This window comes from Mesitornis unicolor, unplaced genomic scaffold, assembly GCF_000695765.1.
Source record: "Mesitornis unicolor isolate BGI_N332 unplaced genomic scaffold, ASM69576v1 scaffold42878, whole genome shotgun sequence".
NCBI classification, from domain to species: Eukaryota; Metazoa; Chordata; class Aves; order Mesitornithiformes; family Mesitornithidae; genus Mesitornis; species Mesitornis unicolor.
In genome coordinates, this window is record NW_010203295.1 from 4,051 (window position 1) to 17,121 (window position 13,071).

The 13,071-nt window shown below is 44.0% G+C and overlaps 1 protein-coding gene across 1 annotated transcript in view; it reads right to left on the bottom strand.

The window, feature by feature from the left end:
* Window positions 1-6,000: 6,000 nt before the first annotated feature.
* Window positions 6,001-13,071, bottom strand: part of KIF25 (kinesin family member 25) — a 23,913-nt gene continuing 16,842 nt past the window's right edge. The window contains 4 exon segments of the mRNA XM_010190657.1: window positions 6,001-6,164; window positions 7,359-7,514; window positions 10,118-10,315; window positions 12,814-12,965. Of these exon segments, the coding sequence (XP_010188959.1) occupies window positions 6,001-6,164; window positions 7,359-7,514; window positions 10,118-10,315; window positions 12,814-12,965 (670 nt within the window).

Genomic DNA, 13,071 nt, shown 5'->3' on the forward strand with positions numbered 1-13,071 from the left:
CTATTGCTTGCATCTCATGTCCTGAAAGCGGCTGTTGTGCATTGCCTGTAGTCATGCAGTGTCTGCATCAGTGTGTCCATCCTAAGTCTTCCCTCCTTGTTCACGTGGAGATGATGCTGGTGCAGGTACAGCTTCCTGTGTTTGGGGATCACAGTCTTATCCTACCTCTTGCTGTTGCAAATGCTACACTAAATTCGGCAGGTAAACCAGATTCTAGTAAGGAAGCAGCAGTCAGGCTCACACCTGACTATGGGCCTCTTTTTCCTCCCTTTGCCTGTTCCCCACATCACAACTGCTGGTCTTGTGGCTGCTGTGGGCGGTTTCAGAGTCTTCATGAGCCAAGGTAAGAGGAGAGGAAAATGCAGTGGGTACATCACTGTAGTGTCTTAAGGGGCTTGGTACACTAGGATGTGTTTCTCCGCTCTCATGGCTTTAGGCAGTGAACAATAGCAAAAGATGCTGCTGTAACTTCCAGTTGGTACTTGTCTGCAGTGAATCTGCAACAGCTTTCCACAGAAGCCTTTCTTCTGGGTGGAGACTGGGAGGGCAGAAGATGGGACAGTCTGTTCCTAAGACAGTATCAGTGGGGGATGGCCAGAGACAACGATGCCCTTTATAGCCCCTGGAGGTGGCCTGGGCAGTGGCTTTTTGCCCTTCCCAACACCCAGTTTGTAGTCTCTCTGGATTGAGCCCTGTGCCGTCTCCAGGAGGTGTCTGTCCCTGTTGGGATGCTGCAATATGGAGTAGCCTCATGTGAACTTTGTCTCACCTCAATTGGGAAGCGCTTCCTGCGAGCCAGGCACCACAAAATAACTTGTCAGATCTGGCTGCCTACGCTCAGGGAGGAAGGATTATCTTCTGTCTCTTGGATCTTCAAAGCCTCTGGTATGGCTTCCAAAGCTTTTTATAGGAGTGAGTTGGCTTTTTTTGTTGTTGCTTTGTTTTTATTTTTGTTTAGAAGAGGGAAGGAACAGATTAGTAAAGCCCAGAGGAAAATGAGAGGGAAAACCACTCCTGATGCTTGCCTTCAAGTGAACTGCTGGGTAGTGACTCACCCCAGCCAGGATAGCAATTTCATGTAACAAAAAAAAGGGCAAGAGGGCCCACGTGTTGGAGGAGATACTTGCAAGCATAAAACCGAAGCAGCTGGAAGAATATGGTGGTGATAGCTTAAATGTGGTTACCCAGCATAATGAGCAGAGCTGCAACTTCAAGCCTGCAAGTCTGTGGATAATATGTACAGATCTCCTGTTTCTGGAGTTTGGTATCTATGGATATCTTCCCCCATTGTTTCTATCAAAGCTGATATAAATACTTGTTCCAGATAGCTGGAGCCCTGCTATTACCTTCTTTTGTTGCTGAATTTAGGCCCTGCTGTTTGAAGTGTACTGACATCTGAATGTCTGATCACTTGACCATGTAAGCATTTCAGTAGGTTTTCTGAGGCTGATCTCATGTCATGTACTGAACAAACAGGAGGCGAATTTGGAGCATCGCATCATGTCATTGAAATACTGAGTTTGGGACTCCTCCAAATGCTTTGTCTGATCAACCCCAAACTCTTGGGCACGGGGAAGAGAAATAATTTTATTTATTTATTTATTTTAATCTGAGTTCTTAGGTGAAAGCACAGGCAGAGGGGAGTGTTGTCGTGAAGTGAGGTGGCAGACAAAATAATCTCGTCAAGATGCTCTCACAGCCCAAGAGCTCAGAGAGGGATGTGCAGTAGCACACAAAGATGTGTTACCCAGTGGCTCCATGCAGCTTCTGCTGCATGCCAGCACTGTTGGGGAGGCCATAGGTGACCCCCAAAATGAATGGCACCCATGTGCCTTTGCAGTCAGAGGCCTTAATCCCTGGCATCAGCCTACTGGCAAGCGCAAGGCAAAACCTTTTGAGTGCTGCAGTGGCCCACCCGTGGCTCTCCCTGCCCCCGGGGGCATGCTGTGACATGCTCGCTTCTAAATGTCACCAAAGAATATTTGGGGGCAGCTTTGGGATGGTTATTGTTCAGACGTGTTGCCAACCTTAGTGTCATTGCTCAAGGGCCAAGTTGGTTTTGTGAAAGGCTGCGGTGACTTTGGCGTTGCTGCGTACCAGGCCCATCTGCTCCTCCATGCTCCTTCCTCCCCTGGTTGGAAGGGGCTTGCAAGCCCATCGGCCTGCAACTGCTTGTCCACAGCAGGAGCCGAAAGCCTTTCCCAACAACCGCTGTGTTCTGCCTGTGCCTTGCGTTCTGCAGAGGTTTGGAAAACTGCTTCATCAAATGGAATCGGCAATTCAATAACAAATTAAACATTTTTGTCAACCTTCCAATGCTAATTATGGTTTTCCTAGCCTGGCTAAAACCAAGAGCAACCTCTCTTTGTGGTGTGGCTGCTGCCAAGGCATGGAGCCACATATGGAAATTAAATATATAATTTTCAAGCGTCAGCATAGGTCAAGGTTTTGTTTAAGAGTGGGCCAAAGGCGCCAGCTGGTTTAATTACTGCCTTTTATTTTTAGCCCCATGATGAGATGCAGATCATGGATCACTTTGCTCCCTTGGGCTCTGCTGATAACAACACTCCTAGGTGGTGAGGAAGATTAAGGGCTTTTCTGCAGGGGGTGCAGTGTGTTAGGAAATTCAGTGTGAATTTACAGTGCACCAGCCATGTACTCCTCATGGGGCAGCTCTCGGGGCATGTATGGTAAGGTGCACCAAAATCCAGAGCGGATAAATTCCATCTATAATGATAAATCCACAGAGAAACGGGGGAACCAAGCTGTACTTTTGGACCAAATTTTGGACTTCTGCCTTGAAGTTTGTCTGGATATGTCTATACTTCTGCTAACTTTGTGTAGGTCTATGTGTACACTGACCTGTGTATTTTACCCTAGATGAGTGCTTGCTGCTATTAGGACTTGAGGGATTGGTCTGACAGAGTCCCATTTTCCCTGCCCTATCTCAAGATGTCCTACAAACCAGAGCATTCACTTGTGCCTTTGGACTGGGTGCAAGTTTTCTGCTTTTTGGGAGGGTGTTCAGCCTGTGTGTTAGAGGGTGTGTGAGTAGGGTGCCAGGGAGTGAGGAGTGCTTGTGGTGTGGAAGCAGCTTCCACCTCTACATGAGGTGCTCGGGGTATGCTGGTGTGAGTGCCAGAACTTGGGTCTCCCAAGCAGCTGCTGCCCTGGTCAGGCTTCGGGCCATTGCCTCCTTGGCCAACTTGACACTGAAACCAGGACGCTGAACACCAGTGTATTCACAGGACCAAAGTCTCTTGTGTTTGCTGTGGTTACACTATGGGGGTAGGCTTTTTGAGGAGGAGGTGGAGGCTCCTCGCTGCTGTTGCAATAATAGTTTGGCTCAGCTCATCTGCAGGGCAAGGGAAAAGGCAGAATAAATTTCAAAGGGGCCATCCAACAGGTAGCTGTGGTTTGTGGTGCCTCACATTGCTGCGTGGAGGCATCTCTCCTCTACGGGTGGCCAGGGGATGGTGGAAGGTGCAACGTGGCTGAGCTGCTGCAGGAGGCCCAGGGGAGGGGGATGAGATGCTGACTGCCACGGAGGCACGCCGATCATGGATAGGAGAGAGGATGAGGACTGGTTTGTCAGGATAGGTTTTGGTCAACAAAGGAAACCTTAAAGTCAGCTCTGTGAACATCTCACACCTGCTTTTCTACCATAGCTGTGATTTCAAGGCTTGAAAACTCTGAAAACTAAAAGAGTTCAAGCAGAGAAGTATAGGGCCTTGCACATGCTGTTTTCCTTGCTCCTTGGGACATTAGTTATATGCTTCTGCCTCTCCTTTAGCAGGTCCAAGTGAATCTTTGGGCAGAAGAGAATTCAGCTTAAGATGCCAGTGTAAAGCCATTTATTTCACCTTTACAACTTTCACCCTTCATTCCTTCAGTGTATCACATCGGACGCTAGGATTGAGCAATCGCATCTCTATTACCCAGGAAATTCCAAAACTGAAAGTTCTTGGAGCAAAATACTAACTTTTCTGCCTTGCATGTCCTGTGCACTTCATTGTGTAGGTCAAACACCGAATGGTGTGCTACGCTGACAAGGAAAACAGGAATACGGAATGCCATGTATGTACAGTTTGACAGAGTTAATGTTAATGTAGAAGCTTAAACTTCTGGTATTTGCTGATATTTGAGGGGTTTATTTCTCAGCTTTAACAATGAGTGTTGCTGCTTTTCCCCTACCACACAGGTTATAAATAAATGCCAAGTTTTGAAGAGCAGCTCAGGAAAAGAAAGTGCAGTTTGTGACAAGTTACATTTCTATGTAACACTTAGGAAATTTCAAATCCTTAAAAATATTTGAGGAACTTCTTAGATGCTGGTGGAATCAGCTAGCCCTCCCTTGCCACAATCTCTCTTAGAGCTCTAATCTGGACTGCTTCAGTTGCCCAGCTGCCAGGAGATACGGTGAACTTCAAGCTGCCTGCTCCTGTGCCTCATTGACCAGGCTCACTGTGGCTGCTTTAGTGACCATTCAGCTTCATAAGGTCCTGTGCCCAGATTCTTTTCCTACCCATCTGTTACTGCTGGAATCAAGCAATGTTAAGGCATTTTTACCCTCATGACGTTATTTAGGAAAACAAGTATTATTACAGCTCTCTGGTTGCGATGCTCATGTTCTGAGCACCAGAGCGCTGCATGGACTACAACAGCTGTTATCTATTCAAGGGTGAAATCCCAATAATAGCACGCTATATAATCTCTGGATAAATATTTACGCTTGTGAAGGTTAAGTGACTTGGAGTACTATAAACTCCAGCCTTTCGGGCAGGTCACTGCAATTTAAGCCTTCTTGCAGTGACCTACCACTGACCTCACTCCCCGTCTAGCAGCAGAGAGACTGATGGAGGTAAAAATTCAGAGTGGATCCTGAGGCCTCTGCTGAGCAATAAAGCAGCACACAAACAACATCAGATGTGATTTAAACCCAGCTACTCATCTTGGAACCACTTCTCATCTCTAACACTGCTGCAATTTCCTTGAAACTTCTCCCAGTTTAACTTCATTCACAAAGCCTGCACAATGATGTCTCAACATGAGTGTAACAGGGTGAAAGCCTCTTGAAGATGACAAGCATCATCTCATGATTTGGGTTTTTGGTGTATTATTCATGTGGTGGATGGGAAGCATGCAGTTATCCTTTTTTAATATGCAGGCACAGCTTCAAGGTTGTGATATGATTACCGTGCTTCAGAAATGCAAGTGAAACAACAGGCCAGACTCCTACTAAAGCAGTCTGTACAAGTGAGGTGCCATTAGGACCTGTAGTTCAGGGCCTTTCAGCACTTGTGGAGAAAAAAAACCCACCACAACCCCAAATAGGCGAAGCTGTATTGTTGGTGAACTCAGCAGAGTTGGGATCCACTCCGACCATTTAACCTGAGTGTGTTTTCAAAAGCTGTGTAATCCCTCATTTGCTTCCTAAGCTACATTCCCGAGGGATAACAGATACAGCCTTATTCCAGTACAGCTGATGGGTTCTTTCACACTCCTACCTGTTGATCATGCATTAAGACTGAGCCCATCCAAGCTAGACAGCAGAGCAAGCCCTGATGGCATTTCTCATTTTAATCCAGGCTGAGGGAAAGTATTTCACTTGCTGCTTTGAAGCACTGGTGTTTAGACTCCCGTCTTCTACCGAGATAACAGAATGTACCCTTGGCCTTTCAGAAGCGAGCCATCCTAAATCAGGGCTCTGTTGACTTAGTTCTACTTGCCCAAAGGAAACACATCACCAAAACCATGCCTTGAAGTAGCTTTTCTAAAGAAGCCTGATTTTATTTCTGTGCCACCACAGTTGGTAGCTGTTGTCAGTACTTTCTCTTCTCTTTGGAGCAAGAACATTATCAGCAGGTTTATGGCTTACTAATGCCATGTTGAGGACTGTTTATTTTATCTGGCAGTTGATATCTAAAAGAATGGCTTTAGGACAGCAACATACATTTCAGTCTGAGGAACTCATTAATAATACTTTAATCCACAGGAGTCTTAGGTTTTATTTGCTTTACTCTGCACTGGGAAATTTTTTTTCTTGACTTGTCCTCTCTGAACTTGCCGAGCACGAGTTCCAAATCCCAGAGACTGCATTGATTCTGTTAAATACTTCTGGCCGGGAGAGATGCACAGCATCACTAGCAGTTTAGCATCACCTCCTAAAAGCAGGAAAAAGGCAAAACATACTTATTCACCTCATTGTTTTCAGTAAGTTATACACGGTGATGTATTTATCTAAACAACGAGCATAGGCTACCATTGCTTTTACGCAGCAGAAGACGGTCCGTGAAGAGGACCACTGAAAACAGCCAGCTCTTTCAAGGGAAGTCTATATTTAACAGTACGCTATTTGCCCCAGTAGAACAAATGTTTCAAAATCTGTAACGTAGATTTTTTGTCCCCTTACAGCTTCATCACTTAAGTCTGCCTGTATGCTACGGGCAGTCAAGCTTTGTCAAATGTTTGTAAATTCAGTGTAACGGCAAAATGGATTATCTGTGTGACAATAATGCAAAACAGAATTACTACAAGTTCACAGAAAATTATTAAACAAACAAGGAAATTGCTTCTTTCAATACTTCACCTAAACAGTGTCACCCAAGCCACATACCAGGCATGGTTAAAACCAGGCTCAATGCCCATACAACATGGGCACTAAACTCACTTCTTTCTTTGGCTTTCCCTTTTCATGGTGGAGACTCCAATGCTAGGTGAAATTCGAAGTTCAAGCAAACATTAACAGTCTTTCAGAAGCTCTGAGGGAATTTGCCTCAGTCACTGTCAGTGCCTTGAACTGAAGGCTAAAGGGCTGATGCTTTCTGGGTGAAGAAAAATGGACTAATGCACCATATGGATGGACGCAAATCTGACATGACTGTGGGAACTACACTTGCTTTAAAACTCTTTCTGCATAGATGAGAAGCTACAGAAAAGGAGGTTACCCAAACACAAAAAGAAGTAGCAGCACAGTACATGCATGTGTTCCAGCGTCTCCTTCCTTTGTCTTACTGCTACAGGACACAGTATTAAGGAATGTGCAAATATGTGACTACACCCTGTAGCAATAAAGATTAAAGCCTAATTTGTCAACTGCAGCTGACATAAAAACACCAATGAAATGCAATAATTACCCTTTACATGATCCTATTATAGGTGCTGTGACTTTTTACAAGTATATACCTAAACTGAACCTTGGAAACAGCAAGGTTTAGCCAAATCTGGGAGGAGTTCAAGGCTCTCAAGAGCCTTGAACTTGATCTACAAGATCATCCTCTGGTTTTACGCAACAAAGGAGGGGAAAGACTGGGAAAAGAAATCTGTGTTGTTAAACAAAAGTCAGAATAATCCCTCACCTATGGAGTCCTGAAGCAGATGTGTAAGTTTGCTGTTTCGATATGGTACGTGAGATCGCTGCTCTGCTATTGCTCCAAGAACGTCTGCTAGGGCAGACAGGCTGCGGTTGATAAACGATGTCTCCCTCAGTGCTGTGCCCGTCACTCCAGACATACCTGGTACAGTGGTGAAAAGGGCAATGGTAAGACTGAGCAAAGCTGCTTCAACTCTAATTCAGAAAAATTCTGTTGCTGTTGCATCTACTTTAGACACAGCATTTTTGAACACAAATTCTGAACCATGACTTCCACCCATGCCAAAAGCAAGGTGCAGACTGTGTACTGCAGACTGCCAATACGTTGTTCAGTGCTTCTACTCTTTGAAGGAGGATTAAATAAGGCTCAGTGCCTGCAGATGGTCTGAAGTATCTCATGTTAAAGTTGATCTCTTCAGCTGTGCAATGCATCTTGGCTCAGTATGTATTATGGAACTGAGAAAGCAGGAACACCACAGGATCAGACAAGACAACACTACTTTTGAAAACACCAATCCACAGTGTCCCCAGAGGGAAGCCTGTTGTGTTCCTCCATTTTTTATAATAATTAACTGTCCTGTCTGCATCCCTGAGGAAGAACGGGAGGGACTCTGATGGCATAAGCTGCAAAACCAAAACTGTACAGCAGCCGTAAGCGTGAGGGGTCTGTATTCACCAAAGTCTGTAAGGTGCTGTTCTCTGTGGTACAATACAGGAAAACCATGCCCTTCTGCCACCTACGCATTGTGGTGGGATGTAGCTCTGCTGCCCCTCGAGCAACACTGGAAAGGTTTGCTCTACAAATGAAGTTGCACCAATTTCAAGAGGTGCTGCAAGCTCAACTCTGTGATCAGTCTGGATGAGTGTGCAGTTAAGAGTAATGTCCTCACCTCTGCCATTTGGGGAAGAGGAAGTTGCTATTAGCATTTAGCACCACAGTATTCAAATTCAGCCTTTCTTCAGGATAATGGATGAGCTGAAGATGCATCTGCAATCACTTCTCATTGCTCAGAGCACATGATCTGTTCTAGGCAGAGTAATGGTATAGTGGGATGGTCAGAAGGGGCTAACATTTTCCGCAACTGCCTTCTGTCCCATCTCTAGAGAGACAAAAAGGCTGTGCAGAGAGAGCCTAGGCTCATTTTTCCTTTAGGCCAGCATTTTCCCAACTGGGAGAACAAGAGAGGTGTTCATGAGGCAACGTGAAAAGGTGCAGTAACAGGAAAAAAAAAACCAAACAAGGAACCAATGCAAACCAGAAGTCTGGACAGTGAGGGCTGAAGAAATAAGACTGTGGGAGAGGATGGGGCTGAAATGGTAGAGTCTCTTTGCAGAGAGGCACAAAAGAAAACAGTTTGGAAGACCCTGCCACAGGGTGTCAGTAATCTGAGATAGGCTGCATCTCAGATTAACTTTACTGGGGTCTGTGTCTGCGGCCATCCCCAGGCTTCTTTTACAGTCAGTGAAGGTGGATTCCTGAGAGAATGGCTATTACCCTAAAGCAGAAAACTGCCATAGGTGAGGAGATAAGTGTTCAAACTGCTGATTAGCTGCATTTGGTCTAATGAACTTCCACAAAGCATTTAGCTGACCTTTCAAACTGAAACACAGTTTGCTAACAAGGGACCACTTAGTAAATGCTGTAAACGACCCAGGATGGCTGTGGAGCTAACAAGGCAGGGTGCTGATGTATATTTAAAGCGTGTTAGATGTCTGCTACTGCTGCTCACTTAGATTTGTCCACATTTTAAAACAACCATGAGTTAACAGCTGCCCTCCCTTTTATCAGAGTAAGTCCAGCATCTGGAACTCCCCACCAGCGCAGCTGATGGCTGAGGTCTGTCTGCTGGGCGTGCTGGGCCACAGCTAACGCCGATGTCAGTGAGCACAGTTCTCCTGGGCTGCACTGGAGGATCTGGGCCTGCCGAGGGTCAGACCAAGGCAACGTTCATCCTGGTTGGACTGAGAGAACAAGCACGCACACTGTTGCTCAGTTACACGTTTACCAAGCAGTTTCCAGCACTTAAAGCAAATGAAAAAAATCATGTATTATATTAGGTTTCTCTGTAGAACAAAAGTTTAACAGTGAGCAACAGCAAGAATTCTTGGCAGTAAAGTAAAAGATCCTTTCATAATACTGGTTCAGTTTTCAAAACATTATTTCTGGAATGGTACATTTGGCTACATGGCTTTTCTTGGTAAGAAAGCTTGTCCTTTAGGAAATAATCAAGTTTTTGAAATTATTGTGTGTATAGAGGAGGGAGGAGAAGAAAAATGCTTTGAAGAAACAATGAAAACATTATTATCTTTTCAATACTAACTTCTTCCAAGACTTTTTCCACCATAAGGCAGAAAAACCCACACATGGTGATATCAATTATTACAGATGTTTGTAATATTTAAATAATTTATGCACTTTAAGCATTTCTGTACAAAGACATGCTAATTTTCGGAGCAGAAAAACAGGCCCAATAAAACCAGTCTGAACAAATAATATACCTATGATATGGGTAACCGCCCTGGGCTTATTTTAGGCTTACGCAGTCAGATTTTCTGTTGAACTGTACCAGTGTAAAACTGGAACAATGAGGCCCACAGATTTTGTTTATTCAGGATCTGTGGGTTTAAACCACCCCCTGTGTGAAAGCAGGGCAGCACATACCCTTACATAAAGAGGTAAAGGCAACCATTGTAACCTGGATCTGGGAGGATCCATGCCCAGAAACATAAACTAAGTTCACTTACCAACACACTCGCTGCCAGCCAGATCCACCAGCTGCAACCTAGTTTTGACTTGCTTCAGCTTCTCAGTTACTTCAAGTTGTGATGGTGAAGAGGCTCTGGAAGAAGATGTGGATTTACTGTCTCTCATTTTTTGTGGAAAGGTGCAGGAAACCTCTTTATTTAGTCTCTGACTGATTTGTTCATCTTCCCACGAAGTACCTGGTTAATGGAAAAAACAAACACAGGGAGCTTCTCACTAACACTGGAAACTAAGATGGGAAAAATGGGACTTCAGTAGGGGAAGCACAATATCTGCGGTTTCAGGCCATTCTAACAGAAGCAAAGTATAAGTCAGAATCAATGGCACAGGCAGGCTGAATGACTTTATCTTACTTAAGGTTTTGCTTATCAAACCCATCATACCAGACTTGGGTGTAGGTTCTGTTGTATCAAATATCCCTGTTGTTCATAATTCTTTGTGGAAAACATGAAACAGGAGTTTCATACATAAAGCCAGTATAAGGGCTTTGTATGATACTTTTTCATATTTTAGATTGACTGCAACCAAAGTGAGACTTTGAATGTTTGGGAGCAGTAAGCTCTGAAGTCTGTTTCTATGCATTTGAAACATGAACTGCTGCTGCTGCTCTGGGGAAAGGAAAAAAAAAAAAAGTTCATCCTGCCTCCTCTTCTGTTTTGTCCTTTGCTGCTGTTCCCTCCAGTTTTCCTTCAGCCCTCATGTGCCACTGCTGCGTCTCTGCATGATGAGTAATAGCATTACTTCCACTTGTTCAGGTTGGTTACTCCTGGTAGTTTTGCAGCTGCACTAGACTGCTTTTCTTTCCTCTTCCTGAGCAGCAGCAGCATCTGACTTTCACTCTCTGCTGGGAAGGAAGAGGAAGACAGATTCTCTGGGAAAGCTGCTTTGACATTAGATTAGCAGGAGTAGATGCAAAAGGGCTTTCCCCAAAGCAGTTTTGCTTTTTTTCTTCAGTGTTTTGGTTTTCGTCCATCTCTCTCTGAAAGGCATAAAAGAACAAAAGGCACACTCTCTGCTACAGGAAACAAGAGACAACAGACTCTCTTGGAGACTTAAAGAGTCTAGTTGTAATACTACAAAGTTCCCAGCTGCAAAACTTGAGTAAGTAACAGCCTGAATTGGGTTGCAGAGCTCTGCACCTCTCCAGTGAGGCTGTTGCTAAAACACAAGCTAGCTGTTCAGAGTACAGACAACAGAGCAGCTGTGCTGGTTTACACAGAATAAATGGCTTCAGGCCATACAGTGTGAAAATAAGTATTCTCACTCCTCTTCAGTTTGAGACAAGGAAATTAAGAAACTGCTCTCCTCAAGCAACAGGCGTTACTGAAACAAAATGCTAAAAGACCTTAAACCTGAAAAAGTGCTGGCTTGTCAACCCTGGCGTTAGGTGCAGGACTCATCACAGGCTTTACAACTTTTTATTTATTGACTTAGATCTCTGGTGTTGAGATATCTGACAAATGCACCTAGCGTTTAAATCAGGAATTTCTCCTTTTAAACATAACAGAATGTGTTGTCACACTGCTAAAACGAGGTCCCATTTGCAGAGCTGCTCCGCCCCTCAGTATTGCTCATCTTCATCCATGTGCTATGAGCTGAAGGCCCGTGTCTGCATTCAGTATAAATCAGCAAAGCACCACAGAAATGTCTGCCAGACAACATGGCATAGTAGGGTGACTGCAATTCAAAATGGCAAAGGGAAGACTGGACTAAACACTGTGTTCTGAAAAGTAACATCTGTCTGATTGACAAGAATCTGGATCTGGTGAGAGCTAACATCTGGACAGAACACTGGAGCTGCAACTTGTGAAGCAACTGTGTCTTTTGGCAAGGCCTATAGGTAAGCAAGGGCACTGTTTGTTCTGTTTTGCGAATATTGTCGGTTTAATTTCTGATAGCAATCTAAGGGAAAAAATGTTAAATATTTTCCACTTTCTAAAACCGTACTGTTGTTGCAGAGTATGAAGGAGATGGACCACAGCACTGGAAGCAGAGAGCCTAATTACAACATGAGCAAAAGAAAACAAAGTTAACCCCCAAAAGCTGAAGTTATTCCTAAAACAATAAACTGGTAAGACTTGGTGTGGTAATGAAAAGTAGAAATACAGGTTTTGCCATAGTAAATAAGACAACTGCGTTGTCTGTTCCTATAGTGACCTATTATTAACAGTTCAAGAGACTCTGCATTTATGGACGTTTTTGCAAGGCAGTGATTAAAAAATTAGTTATCACCAAACAGTATACGATGATCCCTAAAACACACGGTTAGCTTTACCACACACTTAGCAAGAATAATTATATGATATGTCACATGAAGTGATTTAACTACTGTATTTGAGTACCTCTCTTACTGATATCTCAACTTATACCCTATCTTATGACTTATTGATAAAATTTATTTCATTAGTTGTTTCATGCTATAAAACTTCAAGAACTCTCTACGTCAAGACACGTAAAGAAAAGTGAAAAGTGTTTATGACAGTGAAAGCTTCAGTAGCATTCAAACATCAAACTGGTTATTTAAGAAGACCCATAGAAGTTAAACAATGGAGAAGAACTGAGGGAATGCATTAAACATTGGCAAAAGGAGGAAAAACAGTAGGAACATTTCTCAGTCCACAGACTGTTTTTCAAAAAGCAACTGACTCTAGATGTATTTTAGTAACATCCCACTTACCAAAGTTATCTCCAGAGATGATTGCGGTTATGGTCAAAGTAACTACCAGATGAGAACGAGAGGAATGAGCGTGCACCAGTGTTGGGTGCCTGACCCTCAGCTGCAGGCCTTTGTTGACTAGATACAAAAATTCAGATGTGTTTTCAACAGTCCTAGGAAGTAAAGCAGCAAGCAGAAGATTTAAGTGACACACACAGCAAAAATCACACAAGAAAGCTGACAACTTGGACATGAATCCGAGCATTTCCGCTTCCCTAC